The sequence below is a fragment of the Oncorhynchus nerka genome, linkage group LG9a (genome assembly GCF_034236695.1).
Source record: "Oncorhynchus nerka isolate Pitt River linkage group LG9a, Oner_Uvic_2.0, whole genome shotgun sequence".
NCBI lineage: Eukaryota > Metazoa > Chordata > Actinopteri > Salmoniformes > Salmonidae > Oncorhynchus > Oncorhynchus nerka.
In genome coordinates, this window is record NC_088404.1 from 51869419 (window position 1) to 51892822 (window position 23404).

At 44.4% G+C, this 23404-nt stretch overlaps 1 protein-coding gene across 2 annotated transcripts in view; it reads left to right on the forward strand.

Annotated features, from left to right (window-relative positions):
- Positions 1-23404, forward strand: part of LOC115134484 (dual specificity protein phosphatase 8-like) — a 57222-nt gene that overhangs the window by 26878 nt on the left and 6940 nt on the right. Inside the window, exon 1 of one of the 2 annotated variants that reach the window (XM_029668504.2) lies at positions 17941-18619. The exons of the other annotated variant lie outside the window; for it this stretch is intronic. Coding sequence (XP_029524364.1) covers positions 18481-18619 — 139 coding nt within the window. The 5' untranslated portion in view covers positions 17941-18480. Of the gene's footprint in view, positions 1-17940; positions 18620-23404 lie in introns of those variants that run through there. 2 annotated transcript variants of the gene reach the window in all.

Sequence of the window (23404 nt, forward strand, 5' to 3'; positions counted from 1 at the left end):
GCAGCACGTGCAACAATGTTGATGACAGCGATGTTGTTGTCACTTTGCTTCTTAATGTAAATCCACTAGTGTTCTATAATTACACTATTAGTTTGGGTTTCTTACGTCTGCAAACGGCTAGTGTGTCTTGGGTTAACAAGTTGGGCCTATATCGTGTTATCCGCTATTGCTAATCGCTAGTTAGCTGAGTCAGAGCAAATTAGCTAAACAGCCTAATAATGTAGTTTGTGCAATCAGTTTGCTGATGTCAGTGTTGTGAACAGAGTGCCCAATGGTGGCAGTGGGGTTATGGTATGGGCAGGCATAAGCTACGGACAACGAGCACAATTGCGTTTTCTTCATGGCAATTTGAATGCACAGAGATACTGTGTCGATATCCTGAGGCCCATTATTGAGCCATTCATCCACCACCATTACCTCATGTTTCAGCATGATAACGCACGGCCACATTTTGCAAGAATCTGTACACAATTCGTGGAAGCTGAAAATGTCCCCGTTTTTCCATGGCCTGCATTCTCACCAGACACCCGTTGAGCATGTTTGGGATGCTCTGGGTCAACGTGTACGACAGCTTGTTCCAGTTCTCGCCAATATACAGCAAGAGGAGTGGGACAACATTCCACAGGCCACAATCAAACTGCCTTTATTTTGCTGGACCCCAGGGAGATTAGCTACTACCTTGGCAGCAGCTAATGGGGACCATAATAAATACAAGAAACAGCCTGACCAACTCTATGTGAAGGAGATGTGTTGCGCTGCATGAGGCAAATGGTGGTCACACCAGATACTGACTGGTTTTCTGATCCACATCCATATCTTTTTTTAAGGATCTGTGAGCAACAGATGCATATCTGTTTTCCTAGTCATGCAAAATCCATAGAGTAGGGCCTAATGAATTTATTTCAATTGACTGATTTCCTTATGAGCTGTTACTGCATGTAGCGTTTATATATTTGTTCAGTGGACATTGATTTGGCTCATTTTAAATATTTCACGTGTCCTATTTTGTTTTACAATCTAAAAATAGATTTGAAATGTATTTCTTTCCGTAAGGGTTGTGCAACCACTTTCTGTTTCAGATGTGGCGAAGTGACATTAGGGTCCCCCACAGTGGGAGAGGGAGATGCCGTGTGTGTGTGTGTCAGGGCCATAGAGGTCCGACTCCTAAGAGATCCTCTATGTAGATGTATTGATGTCTATGTGGACAGCATGGCTGGTTCCTCTGAGCCTTGCGTCACCTCTGGCTCCATTGTTCTCTGTCAGGGCACTCTGCTAATAATGTCACTCACTACTGGGTGGATGTGACCGGAGTATTAGAACAACCAGAGCCAAATGCCGTTCTGTCTCTATAGGGGCTGCCATGACAGGAAAGCACACCCTAAACCCAGGGCACAGGGATGGCCACTGTCTTCATCTCCACCCAAAACACAGCCCTCCTGGGGATACATGTTTATACTGTATATAGATGTTTCTATGACATGACTTTATCCAGACATGTATCTTAGTGCATATTGTGTCAGTTGAAAGGACTCAAATGGTTTGCATATTCTTAAACCTTTTTCAGACAAAACTTGCTAGGAAAATAGCAACATTAGTTGGCAAGTTTTAGGAATTACTACCAGCATAAATTGGCTACAATTTGAGGTTCAATGTATTCCAATGTATTCAATGTTTTGTTTTTCTGTCAGTTCGTTCCTTTATCTCAAGGGACTGGGTGTGCTGTGACATAATTTCCTGATCAGGAAATGATAGATAGAGAGAGAGAAAGAAAAGGGTTTTCATGATAGATTATCTAACTAACTAGAGGAGCAGAAGGGCCTGTGTGGCCTGTAGCACAGTAAGTTCTGTTCTGGGACCTCTTTGTCTGTCAGCTGCCTGCAGCGTTGATAGGAGCTAATTAACACTAGTCTGACCTGGCTTCAGCCCAAGTCTATCCCGACCATGTCAGCACACTCATTGGTGTGTGTGCAGACATCCCTCCATCTGGCATAGTCAGCGAGGTCGTAAACTTAAAGAACACTGTCAGAGAAAGAGAAAAGCATAAAGAAAGAGTCTTATTTCCATATGCGGACCACAACCGTTAAGCCGTATTTCCATAATCCATTGAATCAATATTTGCCATCGTAGAAATGCTAATTAATATTTACATTAGATCAACCTCTGCCTCTCTCCCCTAGTGACCAGTGTCTTACAGCTTCCTATGAGCATTATAATGAATAAACCATATCCGTTATGCTAGAGCACACCCACCCTGATAGCCAATCTCCTCTAGGGAAATCAGACCTGAGCCACACACACACACACACACACAGCGACGTAAACCATTTAACCACAACAAGTTCTCACAGTCTCACGTCAGAATGAGACGTTCATCCTTGTTTCTCAGACGTCAAATTTTTGGCACGAGAGATTTGGGTTACGTTTAGGCATTAACTCAGAAATGTTAAGGTTAGGCATTAACTCCAAATGGTTAAGGTTTGGGAAAGTATTAAAACAAAATTCTATAATAAAAACTTTCTATGGCTGGATTTGAACATGGATGCTTATGCACATCTGCCATCCCTGAAACTTACTTGAAGGTAACAGAGCTCACTGTTGCCCCTAGTGGCCGGGTTCCACATCATCTCCCGATGTCCTCAGACATGGATGAACGTCAAATACTGACTTGTATCACGGGTGATCTGGCCGTTAACCCATCCCCAATTATCATATGGTAAGCATACAGACATACACACACACACACACACACACACACACACACACACACACACACACACACACACACACAAACCTTCCCCCATCCACAAACTCTAATGGGGATAAACACAAAATGCAAACATACGGCACATACACAGTGAACACCTCACACTGGGATTTTGAAGGAGCTCATCTGGCTGATGAAAGGCAGTATGGTCCTGACTGGCCCCCAACAGAGTGTGTGATGGCTTTCCCTACCCCTGTGTGTGTGTGTGTGTGTGTGTGTGTGTGTGTGTGTGTGTGTGTGTGTGTGTGTGTGTGTGATTCATCCTCCCTTGCCCATGATTGATGGAGTTCACGTCTGTATATTTGTGCAGTCTGCTTCCAAGGTCCATTTCATGGGGGGTAGATTAGAAGGGGAGGGGGTCTAGCATCAATCAAGCAGACTCATCCTAGAACACAACTTAACCACCAGAGTGCATCCCAACACCCCAGGGTTACTGTCTTAGTATTGCACACACAGAGACACACACACACGGATTACTGTCCTACTACCTCCAGTATACCGACCCCCTCTATGGAGGACTACCTCACCAACCCTCCCCCTCTCGCCCCTCTATCTCTCCCTTATCCTCATGGTACCTCACCATCTCTCCTCCCCCATATATCCCTCTCCCTCCTCCCCTCTCTCTCCCCCAGTGACTACCTCACCCCCCAGGCATGGCAGCTGTGTTCTGTTCTCCTGTTTGGCATTACGTCACTGATGGAGCAGCCCTATTACTGATCCCCTGACAACCAGCCCTATCAACACACACACACACACACTTCATTAACCTTCATTAACCTACCCCCCCCCTCCTGTTCTGTAGTCTACCCTGAGGCGATGGCGCTTTCCCCTGATATCTGCACACACACACCTCCTGTTGTGGACGCCTGCCTCCTGTTGTGTAGTCTGGCCTGGAGGTGATGTCTCTTTCCGCTGGTATCCTGACAGATGATCCTGTGGAGAGACAGGAGAGAGAGACAGGAGAGAGAGACAAGAGAGAGAGAGAGAGAGAGAGAGAGAGCACATAATAGTAAACAGGCACACTATATTCACGTTCACAGAACTTGCACGTCGGTTATAGGTTATGTATTTTGACTGTTGAACTTGTTGCTGTAAGTAAGTTACGCATCGTGTTTTGCCACTGCGTGCTTTCTCATAGAAAGCATATCCTTTCAGACTTTCAACCCTGTTCAAACATACTTTTAGGAGCGTTAGAAGTTGCAACTTTTGAGAGAGAGATTTGTGTGTCCTTCATGCACAATTTGATCTGTCTCTGTCTGTACGAGCCCTAAATGTACTGTACTCTATTGCCCCTCCCTCCCTGCCTTCCCTGTCAAGTGTGTGGGCTGTGGGTGTGAGACAGGCAGGCAGGTGGTGCAGCTCGTTAGCCGGCAATCTATCCTAGCCCTGCTGTGCTAACACAACCTAACAAACTTCATGGCATGAGGAACAGGTCATAGCTCTGCTCTCCTCTCTCTGCTCACTAAGGCCTAACTAGAAGAGGAAGGAAACCCTCACTCAGCCAATAACAAACAGAGGGAAATATACCTTTGCATTGCATTGTTGGAAATACTGTAGCAGGGTGTTGTGGGTTATGTAGATTGTGATCCACTAAAGGAACAACACCATGTTTGTTACAACTGCCAGGAGATTTGTCTTTATCGGTCCCTGGTTATGTTCACTCAACCACCAAGAAACAATATCCCTATGAGCCCAAGGCATGGAAAAGATGTTGAAAATACAATTTTTTGGGTTCAACAGACATTTTCAACGCATTGGTGGAAGTAACACGCTTTCAAAAGCGCTCCTGATGTTTATTTGTATGTTATTGGTCTCTATGTTCCCATAAGGCCTTTACTCCTCTTCTATCTATTTCTCTCGTCTCCATCTCGCTCTCTCTCTCTGTGTGTATAAACTTTGTGGTGTTGTCCCAGTAACAGGCCCTCTCCCATAAAAGCCCAGTCCTAGCTGGTCTGGCTTGGGGAGTGGGGGTTGGGGACAGAGTGACCAGCACACCTATTTATGGCCAGGCAGGCACACACACGTGTGCAGTAAATAAAAGCAATTCCCTGGCGTTTTTAGCACCCTGCCTGCAATCCCCTAATTAAACACCTGCTATTCTGGGTCTTGTTACCCTGCTGGGGGGTGCAGAGGAGGGGGGAGTGGGTAAGGGGAGGAGAAAGGGAGAGAGGACAAAAAATATTTATGTTAATCTACTGAGGATCACTTAGTTTGCTGCTCAAAGAAATGTACATGAACGTAATGGACACTAAGTTGGTGGCTGGTGAGTTAGTGTTGGTGACAAAAGTGACACTAGATGGCCAATAGGGAGTGCCACCTATGATACCAACTGAGTTTGATATCATTTCCAGATGGTTGGATAGATACAGTTGAAGTCGGAAGTTTACATACACTTAGGTTGGAGTCATTAAAACGATTTTTTCAAGCACTCCACAAATTTCTTGTTAACATACTATAGTTTTGGCAAGTCGGTTAGGACATCTACTTTGTGCATGACACAAGTCATTTTTCCAACAATTGTTTACAGACAGATTTTTTTCACTTAGAATTTACTGTATCACAATTCCAGTGGGTCAGAAGTTTACATACACTAAATTGACTGTGCCTTTAAATGACCATCGTTATGTTTGGAGTAAAAAGGGGGAGGCTTGCAAGCCAAAGAACACCATCCTAACCGTGAAGCACGGGGGTGGCAGCATCATGTTGTGGAGGTGCTTTGCTGCAGGAGGGACTGGTGCACTTCACAAAATAGATGGCAGGAAAATTATGTGGATATATTGAAGCAACATCTCAAGACATCAGTCAGGAAGTTGAAGCTTGGTCGCAAATGGGTCTTCCAAATGGACAAATGACCCCAAGCATACTTCCAAAGTTGTGGAGAAATTGATTAAAATGGCCATCACAAAGCCCTGATCTCAATCCTATAGAAAATTTGTGGGCAGAACTGAGAAAAAGTGTACGAGCAAGGAGGTCTACAAACCTGACTCAGTTACACCAGCTCTGTCAGGAGGAATGGGCCAAAATTCACCCAACTTATTGTGGGAAGCTTGTGGAAGGCTACCCGAAAAGTTTGACCCAAGTTGAACAATTTAAAGGCAATGCTACCAAATGCTAATTGAGTGTATATAAACTTCTGACCCACTAGGAATGTGATGAAAGAAATAAAAGCTGAAATAAATCACCCTCTACTATTATTCTGACATTTCACATTCTTAAAATAAAGTGGTGATCCTAACAGGACATTTTTACTAGGATTAAATGTCAGGAATTGTGGAAAAACTGAGTTTAAATCTATTTGGATAAGGTATGTAAACATCTGACTTCAACTGTACGTGTAATTGAGGGGGTGAGTGTGATGAGTGATAATTCTCCAAGAAGATGCATGGCCTGTTTCCAATTGACCTAGTTCTTCACTCACTCACTCACTCACCACGTGGACTACAGATGTTTACCTACTGCTAGTTCCATCACTGTAGTCTCTCACTAACTCACTCACCACGTGGACTACAGATGTTTACCTACTGCTAGTTCTATCACTGTAGTCACTCACTAACTCACTCACAGCCTTATAGCATGAGGTGAGCTCAGCCACTTGAGGAACAACTGGACTCTAATCGCAGATCTGGGACCAGTCTGACCTGCCCCAATCCTAACCTCAACTATTAGCAGGCTACAAACGAAACTGAACTATGTAGCTCATTCAGTTAACCATTTTCACTGCAATATAGTAGGATATTTACAGTTCTGTGATCCTACATGAAGACTATTTATTTTTATTTTTTATTTTTTTATTTCACCTTTATTTAACCAGGTAGGCTAGTTGAGAACAAGTTCTCATTTACAATTGCGACCTGGCCAAGATAAAGCAAAGCAGCTCGACACATACAACAACACAGAGTTACACATGGAGTAAAAAAACATAAAAACAAACATACAGTCAATAATACAGTAGGAAAATAAGTCTATATATACGATGTGAGCAAATGAGGTGAGATAAGGGAGGTAAAGGCAACAAAAAAAGGCCATGGTGGCGAAGTAAATACAATATAGCAAGTAAAACACTGGAATGGTAGATTTGCAGTGGAAGAATCTGCAAAGGAGAAATAGAAATAATGGGGTGCAAAGGAGCAAAATAAATAAATAAATACAGGAGGGGAAGAGGAAGTTGTTTGGGCTAAATTATAGATGGGCTATCCACAGGTACAGTAATATGTGAGCTGCTCTGACAGCTGGTGCTTAAAGCTAGTGAGGGAGATAAGGGTTTCCAGTTTCAGAGATTTTTGTAGTTCGTTCCAGTCATTGGCAGCAGAGAACTGGATGGAGAGGCGGCCAAAGGAAGAATTGGTTTTGGGGGTGACCAGAGAGATATACTTTCTGGAGCGCGTGCTGCAGGTGGGTGCTGCTATGGTGACCAGCGAGCTGAGATAAGGGGAGACTTTACCTAGCAGGGTCTTGTAGATGACCTGGAGCCAGTGGGTTTGGTGACGAGTATGAAGCGAGGGCCAGCCAACGAGAGCGTACAGATTGCAGTGGTGGGTAGTATATGGGGCTTTGGTGACAAAACGGATAGCACTGTGATAGACTGCATCCAATTTATTGAGTAGGGTATTGGAGGCTATTTTGTAAATGACATCGCCGAAGTCGAGGATTGGTAGGATGGTCAGTTTTACGAGGGTATGTTTGGCAGCATGAGTGAAGGAAGCTTTGTTGCGAAATAGGAAGCCAATTCTAGATATAACTTTGGATTGGATATGTTTGATATGAGTCTGGAAGGAGAGTTTACAGTCTAACCAGACACCTAGGTATTTGTAGTTGTCCACATATTCTAAGTCAGAACCGTCCAGAGTAGTGATGCTGGATGGGCGGGCAGGTGCAGGCAGCGATCGGTTGAAGAGCATGCATTTAGTTTTACTTGTATTTAAGAGCAGTTGGAGGCCACGGAAGGAGAGTTGTATGGCATTGAAGCTCATCTGGAGGGTTGTTAACATAGTGTCCAAAGAAGGGCCAGAAGTATACAGAATGGTGTCGTCTGCGTAGAGGTGGATCAGAGACTCACCAGCAGCAAGAGTGACATCATTTTTGTATACAGAGAAGAGAGTCGGCCCAATAATTGAACCCTGTGGCACCCCCATAGAGACTGCCAGAGGCCCGGACAACAGGCCCTCCGATTTGACACACTGAAATCTATCAGAGAAGTAGTTGGTGAACCAGGTGAGGCAATAATTTGAGAAACCAAGGCTATCGAGTCTGCCGATGAGGATGTGGTGATTGACAGAGTCGAAAGCCTTGGCCCGGTCAATGAATACGGCTGCACAGTATTGTTTCTTATCGTTTAGGACCTTGAGCGTGGCTGAGGTGCACTCATGACCAGCCCATGACCAGCTCTGAAACCAGATTGCATATCGGAGAAGGTGCGGTGGGATTCGAAATGATGGGTACTCTGTTTGTTGACTTTCGAAGACCTTAGAAAGGCAGGGTAGGATAGATATAGGTCTTTAGCAGTTTGGGTCAAGAGTGTGTCCCCCTTTGAAGAGGGGGATGACCGCAGCTGCTTTCCAATCTTTGGGAATCTCAGAAGACACGAAAGAGAGGTTGAACAGGCTAGTAATAGGGGTTGCAACAATTTCGGCAGATAATTTTAGAAAGAAAGGGTCCAGATTGTCTAGCCCGGCTGATTAGTAGGGGTCCAGATTTTGCAGCTCTTTCAGAACATCAGCTGACTGGATTTGGGAGAAAGGGAAATGGGGAAGGCTTGGGCGAGTTGCTGTGGGGGGTACAGTGCCGTTGACTGGGGTAGGGGTAGCCAGGTGGAAAGCATGGCCAGCCGTAGAAAAATGCTTATTGAAATTCTCAATTATTGTGGATTTATCGGTGGTGACAGAGTTTCCTATCTTCAGTGCAGTGGGCAGCTGGGAGGAGGTATTCTTATTCTCCATGGACTTTACAGTGTCCCAGAACTTTTTTGAGTTTGTGTTGCAGGAAGCAAATTTCTGCTTGAAAAAGCTAGCCTTGGCTTTTCTAACTGCCTGTGTATATTGGTTTCTAACTTCCCTGAAAAGTTGCATGTCACGGGGGCTGTCCGATGCTAATGCAGAACGCCATAGGATGGTTTTGTGTTAGTTAAGGGCAGTCAGGTCTGGAGAGAACCAAGGGCTACAGTGGGGCAAAAACGTATTTAGTCAGCCACTAACTGTGCAAGTTCTCCCACTTAAAAAGATGAGAGAGGCCTGTAATTTTCATCATAGGTACACTTCAACTATGCCAGACAAAATGATGAAAAAAATCCAGAGAATCACATTGTAGGATTTTTAATGAATTTATTTTCAAATTATGGTGGAAACTTAAGTATTTGGTCAATAACAAAAGTTTATCTCAATACTTTGTTATATACCCTTTGTTGGCAATGACAGAGGTCAAACGTTTTCTGTAAGTCTTCAAGGTTTTCACACACTGTTGCTGGTATTTTGGCCCATTCCTCCATGCAGATCTCCTCTAGAGCAATGATGTTTTGGGGCTGTTGTTGGGCAACATGGACTTTCAACTCCAAAGATTTTCTATGGGTTTGATATCTGGAGACTGGCTAGGCCACTCCAGGACCTTGAAATGCTTCTTATGAAGCCACTCCTTCGTTGCCTGGGCGGTGTGTTTGGGATCATTGTCATGCTGAAAGACCCAGCCACGTTTCATCTTCAATGCCCTTGCTGATGGAAGGAGGTTTTCACTCAAAATCTCACGATACATGGCCCCATTCATTCTTTCCTTTACATTGATCAGTCGTCCTGGTCCCTTTGCAGAAAAACAGCCCCAAAGCATGATGTTTCCACCCCCATGCTTCACAGTAGGTATGGTGTTCTTTGGATGCAACTCAGCATTCTTTGTCCTCCAAACACGACGAGTTGAGTTTTTACCAAAAAGTTATATTTTGGTTTGATCTGACCATATGACATTCTCCCAATCTTCTTCTGGATCATCCAAATGCTCTCTAGCAAACTTCAGACGGGCCTGGACATGTACTGGCTTAAGCAGGGGGACACGTCTGGCACTGCAGGATTTGAGTCCCTAGCGGCGTAGTGTGTTTCTGATGTTAGGCTTTGTTACTTTGGTCCCAGCTCTCTGCAGGTCATTCACTAGGTCCCCCCGTGTGGTTCTGGAATTTTTGCTCACCGTTCTTGTGATCATTTTGACCCCACGGGGTGAGATCTTACGTGGAGCCCCAGATCGAGGGAGATTATCAGTTGTCTTGTATGTCTTCCATTTCCTATTAATTGCTCCCACAGTTGATTTCTGCAAACCAAGCAGCTTACCTATTGCAGATTCAGTCTTCCCAGCCTGGTGCAGATCTACAATTTTGTTTCTGGTGCCCTTGGCCTGGTCTTGGCCATAGTGGAGTTTGGAGTGTGACTGTTTGAGATTGTGGACAGGTGTCTTTTATACTGATAACAAGTTCAAACAAGTGGCATTAATTCAGGTAAAGAGTGGAGGACAGAGGAGCCTCTTAAAGAAGAAGTTACAGGTCTGTGAGAGCCAGAAATCTTGCTTGTTTGTAGGTGACCAAATACTTATTTTCCACCACAATTAGCAAATAAATTCATTAAAAATCCTACAATGTGATTTTCTGGATTTTTTTCCCTCATTTTGTCTGTCATAGTTGAAGTGTACCTATGATGAAAATTACAGGCCTCTCTCATATTTTTAAGTGGGAGAACTTGCACTATTGGTGGCTGACTAAATACTTTTTTGCCCCACTGTATATCTGTTCCTGGTTCTAAATTTCTTGAATGGGGCATGCTTATTTAAGATGGTAAGGAAGGCATTTTTTAAATAACCAGGCATCCTCTACTGACGGGATGAGGTCAATATCCTTCCAAGATACCCCGGCCAGGTTGATTAGAAAGGCCTGCTTGCTGAAGTGTTTCAGGGAGCGCTTGGCAGTGATGAGTGGAGGTCGCTTGACCGCTGACCCATTACGGATGCAGGCAATGAGGCAGTGATCGCTGAGATCTTGGTTGAAAACAGCAGAGGTGTATTTAGAGGGCAAATTGGTTAGGATGATATCTATGAGGGTGCCTGTGTTTATGGCTTTGAGGTTGTACCTGGTAGGTTCATTGATAATTTGTGTGAGATTGAGGGCATCAAGCTTAGATTGTAGGGTGGCTGGAGTGTTAATCATGTTGCAGTTTAGGTCACCTAGCAGCACGAGGTCTGAAGATAGATTTTTATTTTTTTATTTTACCTTTATTTTACTAGGCAAGTCAGTTAAGAACAAATTCTTATTTTCAATGACGGCCTAGGAACAGTGGGGAGCAAACAGTTCACATATGGTGTCCAGGGCACAGATGGGGGCAGAGGGTGGTCTATAGCAGGCGGCAACGGTGAGAGACTTGTTTTTAGAGAGTTGGATTTTTAAAAGTAGAAGTTCAAATTGTTTGGGTACAGACCTGGATAGTAGGACAGAACTCTGCAGGCTATCTCTGCAGTAGATTGCAACACCGCCCCCTTTGGCCGTTCTATCTTGTCTGAAAATGTTGTAGTTAGGGATGGAGATTTCAGAGTTTTTGGTGGTCTTCCTAAGCCAGGATTCAGACACGGCTAGGACATCCGGGTTGGCAGAGTGTGCTAAAGCAGTGAATAAAACAAACTTAGGGAGGAGGCTTCTAATGTTAACATGCATGAACCCAAGGCTATTACTGTTACAGAAGTCATCAAAAGAGAGCGCCTGGGGAATAGGAGTGGAGCTAGGCACTGCAGGTCCTGGATGCACCTCTACATCACCAGAGGAACAGAGGAGGAGTAGGATAAGTGTACGGCTAAAAGCTATGAGAATTGGTCGTCTAGTACGTCATCAACAGAGTAAAAGGAGGTTTCTGGGGGAGATAAAATAGTTTCAATGTATAATGTACAGACAAAGGTATGGTAGGATGTGAATACAGTGGGGATAAACCTAGGCATTGAGTGATGATGAGAGATATATTGTCTCTAGAAACATCATTGAAACCAGGTGATGTCATCCCATGTGTGGGTGGTAGAACTGAAAGGTTGCATAAGGTATAATGAGCAGGGCTAGAGGCTCTACAGTGAAATAAGCCAATAAACACGAACCAGAATAGCAATGGACCAGGCATATTGACATTAAGGAGAGGCATGCTTAGTCTAGTGATCATAAGGGTCTAGTGAGTAGTGAGGTTGGTTGGGGTTCACGGCGATTCAGACAGCTAGCCGGGCCATCGGTAGCAAGCTGGCAGAGGATGGAGGTCTGTTTTTAGCCACCTCGTGCGTTTCCGTCGGTAGATTAGTGGGGTTCCGTGTGGAAGAGGGGAGCAATCCAATTGTCAAAATAGATATAGTTATAGTGATCCAAGAAAATTGTCCGATAGACCTAATCAGATAGCAGCCAGCGTTAGTTTGATCATCTAGATCAGGGATTTTCGAACCGCTACTCTCCTCCCACAGCCGTTCCATGTATTTGATATTTCCCAGAAGTAGCATACCGGATTCAACTTGTCAATTCCTTATCAAGCCCTTGATTAGGTGAATCAGGCGAGCAAGTTAAGGGCTACAAAAACCATTTGAGACGTCTGGGGGTCCCCGAGGATAGGTTTGAATTGTATGATTAAGGTCAACTTTAACTTGATGATCAAGGTAATGTTTGTGATGCAAAAGTAAAGCTCTGAGATCGCTCTGACTGTGGCTTATTACTGGTGTGTGCGTGCAAACACAAGCGCTTAAGATAAGGGCCAGAGCAGGAAATGTGGAGCAATTACTCATCACGCACGCATATACCCATTATCTCTGTCTTTGCATACAGGCAACACACTTACACAAGATGATGTAATCATACTGTAATTCAAAACACGTTAACATGTTCTCTTTCGTTTTATATTTAAATACTTTTTCTGTGTATTTGAGTTTTCTCAAATAATGTTTCTATTGGAAGTATTTGGAAGTTTTTTCAAATACTATACATAACCCACTGTTTTAAAATATTTGCAGAAGTCTTTTTCCAAATACATTATTTCAAATACCAAACAGATCTGGTTCAAATTCATGGAAGTAATTTACTTTTTTTTTTTAATACTGTGTATTTGAGTATTTTAAAATACTTGCCAATAGTTTCCAAATATATTTCCAAATACATTTAATACTCAACTACTTGTGCTTTCAAAATACATATATAGAAATACTTACTTTAAAATGTATTTGAAAGTAGTTGAAATACCATAAATAGTATTTGAATCTATGTCTGCAACACACACACATATGCGTGTAAATATTCTCTGAAGCACACACACATCGTTTGATACATTCCACACTCAGACTAAGCTTTTTAACACTCGTACGTGATACACAACCCACACACTATCTAATTAAGGACATATACAAATTGTTCAGTGCATGGACGTTCTAAAACCCACGCTGTTTAATTATAACATCCCTTTTCAACACACACACTCACATGGTGAGGGGGGGAGGGGGGGGGGTCAAAACTCCAGCACCCGGATAACGCCACTCAGCCTTTTTCTAAAATGTTTTATGAGACATCGGGAGAGATCTCTGCGTGGCCAAAGAGCTCTATTTTCATGTCATATGAACATAACACCGGTTCCAATCCAAGTGCCAATGCCGTTTAGCAAACTCCAGGCGGTGCTATGGTCAGATGACATGAAGATCTTTGACCACGCACACCAGTTGTGGGTTTGTCGTCGAAAAACAGAAACGTATGCAGAAAAGTACCTCATACCTACTGTAAAATATGGTGGTGGATCTTTGATGTTATGGGGCTGGTTATTTTGCTTCCACTGTTCCTGGGGCCCTTGTTAAGGTCAACGGCATCGTGAACTTTACTAAGTACCAGGACATTTTTGCCCAAAACCCGGTTGCCTCTGCTAGGAGGCTGACACTTGGCCAGAAGTGGATCTTCCAGCAAGACAACCCTAAGCACAAATCAAAATCTGCAAAAAATAAGTGCTAATTGACCACAAAATCTACAATTTGCAATGGCCATCACAGTCTCCGGACTTGAACCCCATTGAAATCCTGTGCATTGAATTGAAGAGGTAAGTCCATAAGTACACACAAGGGATATCAAAGATCTAGAAAGATTATGTATGGAGGAATGGCTAAGACAGGGATGGGCAACTGGGCCCCCCTTTTGTAGGTCCGTGGATTAATCTAGAATAGTAGAATTCACAAGGTGCAATTTCAGAATTTGGTTGGCATCAGCAGTTTATCGCTTGTTTTTTCAGTCACTGACTGTTACTCAATTAGCTCATGTTAGCTAACAATTTTAAGATTGTTAAATTAGTCTAGCCAGTGAACTAAACTTGTAGTAATCATGGTTAAATTACCGACCGGGCCCCCCCCCCGTTGATTTTGTTACACACACACGCTCTCACAGATATCATATTCAAAACTGCGAACGTATGGTAAATGACTAGAATTGCACGTATGGTAAAATGACTAGAATTGCATGAAATTAATTTTACAATTGCAAAGCATTGTCTCCGCCCCATGGCAAAATATGTAGAATATCATATTATCAGTTGCTTTAAAACTGCAATATTTTCTCTACACCCCATGGCAAATTGTGTAGGATTGCAGTATATGAACTCTAAAACTTCTGGGGGGCCGATAAAATGTTTTGCTTGCAAGGTAGTGGGGGGGGGCAACAACATTTTACCTTAGGGCCCCTAATAGGCCAGCAACTGTGTGGGTATGGATTTGGGTACACAGACCCCCGAGCGCCCCCTCAGATTCTTTTGTGGCCCCCACCCCATCAAAGTTGCCCATCCCAAGATCCCAATGTGTTCTCCAATCTTATAAAACATTTTAGAAACAGGCTCATTGTTGTTATTCTTGCAAAGGGAGGGTGCTGGAGTATTGAAAACAAGGGTGCCAATAATTTTGTACCTTTTTTAAATATTTGTATTTCTTTTTAAACATAATCCTTTTATCTGAGCAATCGTATTAGTATAAAATAATATAATTTGCCAAATAAATGTAGCACACAATATAGCTCAGCATTGATATTATAAATAAAATAATAATCATCTTCGTCAATGGTGGCAAAAATGTTGGACAAAAGTTTTAGAACACCTACTCATTCAAGGGTTTTTCTTTATTTTTACAATTTTCTACATTGTAGAATAATAAGTGAAGACATCAAAACTATGAAATAACACATATGGAATCATGTAGTAACAAAAAAGGGTTAAACAAATGCATTTGTTTATCAGTTGTGTTGTGACAAGGTAGGGGGGTATACAGAAGATAGCCCTATTTGGTAAAAGACCAAGTCTATATTATGGCAAGAACAGCTCAAATAACAAAGAGAAACGACAGTCCATCATTAGTTTAAGACATGTGGGTTAGTCAATCCGGAAAATTTCAGGAACTTTGAACATTTCTTCAAGTGCAATCACAAAAAGCATCAAGTCCTATGATGAAACTGGCTTTCATGAGGACCGCCACAGGAAAGGAAGACCCAGAGTTACCTCTGCTGCAGAGGATAAGTTCATTAGTGTTACCAGCCTCAGAAATTGTAGCCCAAATAAATGCTTCATAGAGTTCAAGTGACAGACACATCTCAACATCAACTGTTCAGAGGAGACTACATGAATTAGGCATTCATGGTCAAATTTCTGCAAAGAAACCACTACTAAAGGATACCAATAATAAGAAGAGACTTCCTTGGGCCAAGAAACAAGAGCAATGGACATTAGACTGGTGGAAATCTATCTTTTGGTCTGATGAGTCCAAATTCTAGATTTTTGGTTCCAACCGCTTGTGTCTTTGTGAGACACAGGGTAGGTGAACGGATGATCTCTGCATGTGTGGTTCCCACCGTGAAGCATGGAGGAGGAGGTGTGATGTTTTAGTCTCTGTGTGTTTAATTAAATAGTGTGTGATTTATAATGTGCAGTGTGTGTGCATACAACAAGTAGGAGATATCACTCCCTCTGAAACACATCACTCAATCTGCCTTAGCAGATCTGCAGTGATTTGCCATTCCATCTGGTTTGGGCTTAGTGGGACTATCATTTGTTTTTCAACAGGACAATGACACAACACACCTCCAGGCTGCGTAAGGGCTATTTGACCAAGAAGGAGAGTGATTGAGTGCTGCATCAGATGACCTGGCCTCCACAATCACCCGACCTCAAACCAATTGAGATGGTTTGGGATGAGTTGGACCGCAGAGTAAAGGAAAAGCAGCCAACAAGTTCTCAGCATATGTGGGAACTCCTTCAAGACTGTTGGAAAAAGCATTCCAGGTGAAGCTGGTTGAGCGAATGCCAAGAGTTTGCAAAGCTGTCATCAAGGCAAAGAGAGGCTACTTTCAAGATTCACCACTTTTTCTGCTTACTACATGATTCCAAATGTGTTATTTCATAGTTTTGATGTATTCACTATTATTCTACAATGTAGAAAATAGTCAAATAAAGAAAAACCATTGGATGAGTAGGTGTGTCCAAACATTTGGCTAGTACTGTATATGTATGTATATACAGTATATATACACTACCGTTCAAAAGTTTGCGGTCACTTAGAAATATCCTTGTTTTTGAAAGATTTTTTTTTAAAAAATGTCTTCATTAAAATAACATCAAATTAATCGGAAATACAGTGTAGCTGGAAACGGCAGATTTGTTCATGAATATCTACATAGACGTACAGAGGCCCATTATCAGCAACCATCACTCCTGTGTTCCAATGGCACGTTGTGTTAGCTAATCCAAGTTTATAATTTTAAAAGGCTAATTGATCATTAGAAAACCCCTTTGCAATTATGTTAGCACAGCTGAACACTGTTGTCCTGATTAAAGAAGCAATAAAACTGGCCTTCTTTAGACTAGTTGAGTATCTGGAGCATCAGCATTTGTGGGTTCGATTACAGGCTCAGAATGGCCAGAAACAAATAACTTTCTTCTGAAACTCGTCAGTCTATTCTTGTACTGAGAAATGAAGGCTATTCCATGCGAGAAATTGCCAAGAAACTGAAGATCTGGTACAATGCTGTGTACTACTCCACTTCACAGAACAGCGCGAACTGGTTCTTACCAGAATAGAAAGAGAAGTGGGAGGCCCCGGTGAACAACTGAGCAAGAGGACAAGTCCATTAGAGTGTCTAGTTTGAGAAACAGACGCCTCACAAGTCCTCAACTGGCAGCTTGGTTAAATAGTACCCGCAAAACACCAGTCTCAACGTCAACAATGAAAAGGCTACTCCAGGATGCTGGCCTTCTAGGCAGAGTTGCAAAGAAAAAGCCATATCTCAGACTAGCCAATAAAAAGAAAAGATGGGCAAAAGAACACAGACACTGGACAGAGGAACTCTGCCTAGAAAGCCAGCATCCCGGAGTCGCCTCTTCACTGTTGACATTGAGACTGGTGTTTTGCGGGTACTATTTAATGAAGCTGTCAGTTGAGGACTTGTGAGGCTTCTGTAAAGTCTGATCAGTTTGATGTTATTTTAATGGTCAAAAATTGTGCTTTTCTTTCAAAAACAAGGACATTTCTAGGTGACCCCAAACTTTCGAATGTTAGTGTGTGTGTGTGTGTGTGTGTGTGTATATATTTATATATACATACACACACACACACACACATTGAGTGTGTGGGTTGCTAAGGCAGATTGAGTGATGTGTTTCAGAGGGAGTGATATCTCCTACTTGTTGTATGCACACACACTGCACATTATAAATCACACACTATTTAATTAAACACACGGAGACACAGTGTATTTTGCTAAAACCCATTGAGCAGTAGTTGCTGTCTCTCTCTGCTCCAGCTCGCTAGGCCCCTGAGGTAGCCACATATTTGTCTGGTGAGTAAGGAATGTGGTTACATGCCTTAGACATTAGCTATGACAGAGCGCTGGCTCCACAAGAGAGGGAAGGAGGGAGCAAGGGAGGTTGAGGGAGGGACCATGTGAGGGAGGAGGGGAGGGAGAGGAGGGGGTCAGAGTCTTAGCTCACGGCAAGTGAGCTCATTCACCCCCCCACCCCCACCCCCACCTCCCCGGGCAAGCGAGAGCGAGAGGAAAGAGCGAACAACTACGTCATCCTCTATACAGAGGAAAGGAAGAGAGGGAGGAGGGAGGAGTGTGAGCGAATGAGAGACTGGGAGAGCGAAGCAGCACAACAATAGGGTACTGCTCTTCTGGCTGTGGGCTCACACACACACACACACACACGGAGAGAAGGCACGGAGAGACACACTGTAGAAACTGCAGGCAATACAGCACAGGACTGACAGAGAGAGATAGAGATACATGACCACCATTTGTTTTCTCCATAGTTATTTATTTAATTATTCCTCAAAATTCTGCTGGACCTCTATGGCTTTGTTAGATATTATAGGATACATCTCATTCTGGGTGGATTTTGATCTGAATGAGTTCTAGAACTGGCTTGTGGAACTTGTGGACAGTACATCTACAGATGTTTGGGAGTAGCTTGCTTTCTGTTAGCGGGTTCCGTCCATTCTCTTGAGTTCTGGGACTAAGGTTCTGCTCCTTGGACTTGGGGACCGTCTGAGTTGAGTAGACACCACCAGTGTGAGTAGTGACGACTCGGGACTTTGGTGTGTCGAGTTTTGGACCTTTTTCGGGAAGTGATTTGTTTGTTCACCCGTTCTGCCGACTTATTCCTGGGGGACTCCCCCGGTCTGGACGTCCAGTCAGTGTACACCAGATCTGAGCACACCAGAACGCGTGTATGTTGAGCGTGTTGAGGGCGATGCCTCTGGACGTGGTCATAGCCCCGGCGGAGGACTGTTTCTGGCCTGTCCTGCAGGAGTCAGACAGGAGGCTGAAGATCAGAGTCCGCAGGACCAAAGAAGGGAGGGAGTTACGAGGTGTGTACTGACCCAGGCTGGGGGGCTTTCTGTGGGGGGGGGGGACCCTCACATGGGGGTATGTTGCAGAGGTTGTGGTGTACAACTCTACAAGGTACAAGGGTAGGGGTTTAGGTGGGTAAAACAGTATTGAGGTATGGGGCTATGGCTGACTTACTGGAGATCCAGGCATCCCTTGAAGTCTGGGATTCGCAGAGGCTTGAAGAAAGCGAATGAAAGAGAAGATGGACAAGCAAGAGTAGAGGGATTTATCGGAGGGATAGAAAGCGATGAGAGAGAGCTCAGCTCTGCAGCGTGACATAGTGCTCACTCTCTCTGCCTGTGGTCATTGACATGTAAAACTATCACAAAGGCCCCTTTCTCTGAACATTATGCCTCTTTCTCTCTCTCTCTTTCCTCTCTTTCTCTCTCTTCTGCATTGACAGTTTTATCGATTTGTGTGTGCACTGAAGCCAGGTGTTTAATATTACACATTTCACACAGCAGGAGTAGACAATGCTGAAGTGTCACTGTGTGTGTGTGTGTGTGTGTGTGTGTGTGTGTGTGTGTGTGTGTGTGTGTGTGTGTGTGTGTGTGTGTGTGTGCGTGCGTGCGTGCGTGCGTAGTGTGTGTTGCACAGTGTGCACTGATATAATGTACAGTTTGTGTATTTCCAACATTAATTATGTGTGTGTGTGTGTAGCTATATATTAGATGTGCTGGAGAGTGTGTATGCTCTGCATGTGGTTCAGTGCAGTGAACTGGTTCAGTGCTGTGAGCTGGTTCAGTGCAGTGAGCTGGTTCAGTGCAGTGAGCTGGTTCAGTGCCGCGAGCTGGTTCAGTGCCGCGAGCTGGTTCAGTGCCGCGAGCTGGTTCAGTGCCGTGAGCTGGTTCAGTGCCGTGAGCCCAGCACTCCACACCTGGTCCTGTTCACGCTGTGCAATGGCTTCAAGGCAGGAGCCGTCAAACTCGTTAGTCAAGATTGAGACAATTACACGTTTGTCATCCCCTGTTGAAAATGAGCGGAAGGTAGCCGAGCGGTTAGAGCGTCAGGCCAGTAAACCGAAAGGTTGCTTGTTGGAATCCCCGAGCCGACGAGGTGAAAAATCTGCCGACGTGGCCTTGAGCAAGGCACTTAAACCTAATGCTCCAGAGTCGCCGTTGATAATGGCAGACTTTGGCCGTGACCCCACTCTCCGAGGGTGTCTCAGGGAGAGTGGGATATGCACAAAAAAAAATGCCCAGTACCAATATATTACTACACACTTGTACATGTGTGAAAAAAGACAAATATAGGCACCCACCAAATTGTTATTGTTATTCAATAGAGGTGTTGTTAGTGTCATAGAGGTTATTCTCAGATTGTGGAAGTAAGCTGCCTGGCTGCTACAAACCACCCCCACTACTTACACTCAAACACACATAGCCACATGCTAACGCTACCATAAACATAACATAGGCACAAACGGATTGATACTGGTTGCCCTTCAATCTGCTACATTGCAATCTTGTTGTCCTTTGTGACACGCTGATCTAGTGGCTACGCTTGGCCCCCTGCTGCTTTAGCAGACTCTTTGTGGAGCAGAGTGGAGTGGGGCATGTGTGCAATGATGTCATAGTGGGTGGGGGGCACACACATTGAAATGCTAATGTCCCCTACAGAGCAGAGGGGACAGCTGGAGGGGCACAGAGGATGGCGTCATGTCTCCCCCCATATGAATGATAGAAGAGAGGAGATGGAGGGAGGGAGGGCAGTCATTCAGACAAATCAATTCCCCCGGGGTGGAGAAGGGAGGGGGAGTGTACGTGCGTGTGTGTGTGTGCATGGTGATGGGCGTCATTACAAAATACAACTACAAAACACCCTGAAGACCAATGTATTTAAACAAAATGAAATGCTTTTGTAAAGTATTGTACCTAATTCAAAATACATGTATGGAGGATTTTAAATGAGAAAAACCACTCTGGATCACTGGGTATTGTCATTGTCATGGGCCTCGTTTCGGGGCGGAGCTTGTCAGAGTAATACTGAGCACGTTTTGCGAATGTCATTTTTACATATACATGTATACTTCGTTTATTTAGCAGACGCTCTTATCAGACTTTTGATACTAATGTAGGATGTGAAAGGGGGCCACAAAATATATTGTATAGAAATATATGGTATATAAACGTTTTTTGGGTATTTTAACAATACAAATTACAGCTTTCAAAAAATGCACTGGAGTGTAGTTCAACCCAGTGTAATACAACATACTAAATACTCAGAAGTAATTCAAATACCACAGAAATACTGCCCATATCTGCGTGTGTGTGTTCCCCTCCAGTAAGACATAATGCTGTGTTTGGTTTTGGGGGGTTGGTTTTGAGCGCCAATCAATAGTACCAATATAGTGTGCCTCTCTCTCTCTCTCTCACTCTCTTCGTCTCTCCCCTCTCTTGCTCTGTCTCTCTCTCTCTCTCTCCTCTCTCTGTCTCTCTCTGTCTCTCTCTCTGTCTATCTCCCTCTCTCTCTCTCTCTCTGTCCCCTCTCTCTCTCCTCTCTCTCTCTCTCTCCTCTCTCTGTCTCTCTCTGTCTCTCTCTCTCTGTCTCTGTCTCTCTCCCTCTCTGTCTCTCTCTGTCTCTCTCTCTGTCTCTCTCTCTGTCTCTCTCCCTCTGTCTCTCTCTCTGTCTCTCTCCCTCTGTCTCTCTCTCTGTCTCCTCTCTCTCTCTCCTCTCTCTGTCCCCTCTCTCTCTCTCTCTCTCTCTCTCTCTCTCTCCTCTCTCTGTCTCTCTCTCTCTCTCTGTCTCTCTCTGTCTCTCTCTCTCTGTCTCTCTCTCTGTCTCTCTCCCTCTCTGTCTGTCTCTCTGTCTCTCTCTCTCTGTGTTCAGTCAATATCTCAGTGATTTCAGGCCATACAAACAGACCTTTTTATCATAACTGAGACTGTTTTGTAGTAATGGAGAATGTGATTTGTTTTTGGTGGAAAAGCGTGTGTGCTGCTTTCCAAATATGGCAACACACACACCATGTGTTCTGTGGGGGGGAAAAGGGATCCTTTGTCCCCATGAACTTGCTACAAACACAAGCTTTCCATTTCTTTCTTCAACTCTTCAACATTGATAGATGTTATGTTACACTCATCGACACGTCTTTCTCTATGAACTTCATTCATATGGGGTGGCGTCTCGATTTGTGTGCGTTACTCTACTCCTCCCTCAGAGTTCCCTGTGGAGGGATGGAGAAACAAAAGGGGGAAAGGGAGAGAGAGACCAAACAAGGGAGGGCCGGGGCGCTCCGAGAGAGGAGAGAATAAAACACATGACATAATAGAGCGGGGTGGGGGGGGGGGGAAGGAAGTCGACACTGGCTGGCGAAGCTGATGGTGAGCGACACAGTGCCCTCTTTCCCCCGTGCCCAGTGAGTTGGCTACCAGACTGAAAGGTGGCTACTCAACAGCCAGGGTCAGTTTAGCTATTCAGCTGATAATGGGGAAGGTGAGACCCTGGGGGAACAGGCAACTGGTCCTAGAGCAGTTGTCATAGCCAGAAACTAAAGTGGAACAGGAGCCCCGACCAGAACAGGCTGTTGCCTGAGGTGAGCTGCATCCCAAATGGCACCCTATTCCCTACGCAGTGCACTACTTTGGGCCCCGGGCAAAAAGTAGTGCACTGCATAGGGAATACTGCGCGATTTGGGAAGCAGACCTGGTCTGTGACTGTGTTTCTCCGCGCTTACGGACAGTTGACTTTATGATGTCATCGCATCAGACAGCTGGACCAGAGTGTGTCATGGGTTTTTTCAATGGGTTTGGATTGGAATGGAGAGATGTGTCATCTGGTACTTTTTAGGGGATGTGAGTGCATGTCTCTGGCACATCATCAGGTTCTCAAGAGTGTGTGTATGAGGGCACTCTGTATATGTGTGTGTGGGCGCATGGTGAGTTTTCCCATAGTGACAGCACCCCAGGGACAATAGGCCCAACGGTCGGGCCACATCGTCCCGGTGTGATTGCCATAGCAACATTAAGTCTGAAGGTCAGGTGACCGGTGACAGTGAGTGAGTGTGTGTTATCAGTGCTGACTGAGAGCCAACGAACGCCGCACAGGCCCACGGTAAAACCTTTGGACAGCTCAGTGGTGTGTGTGTGTTTGATAGGTGTTGACATAACGCTGCTGAAACGTAATAGCCCTCAATAGACCCACGGGGCACACAATCCTGTTGTGTTATCTCTGCTCTCTGTACCTGAGGAGGAGAGTAGGTCATTTTGCACGAAGGCAGCACTAGCTATTAAACACCCACTGTCCCATGCTGACTTGATCCTCTCAACAAACCTCTGACAAATGTCCTCTTAAATGAAAAAGGAAATGTTTCTTAATGTGACGTGGGGGTTTTCCTGTTTTTCAGGAACACACTCCTTCCTCGGTCAGAGGAGCTTAGAGAGAGTGAGAGAGCATGAGCACGACCAGGAAGATAGCCTTCAAAGAACAACCTGAAAGAGATCCTTCCTTCCCTCCTTCCTTCCACTGTTCTGTTCTATGCCGTGTGAATAAAGTGCATATGGATGGGGGTGGCTCGGAGTGAGGAATATTCCAGAAGTTATTATATCTGTGCAGGCGTAGACTACTTCTGAAAGGAAGTGTGCTAATTGAGGGAAGGGGGGACTCCCTTAGTCATAGTATGAGCGTACTCTTTCTGTCCCTCTCTTTCTTCATTTGTTTTGCGGCCTTTCTCTCTCTGCCTGCCCGACTGCGTGTGGAGAGGTGATGTCATCTTTTTTGCTCGGGTTGCCATTAATAGCTGGAAACAGGCAGGCCCTCCTCCC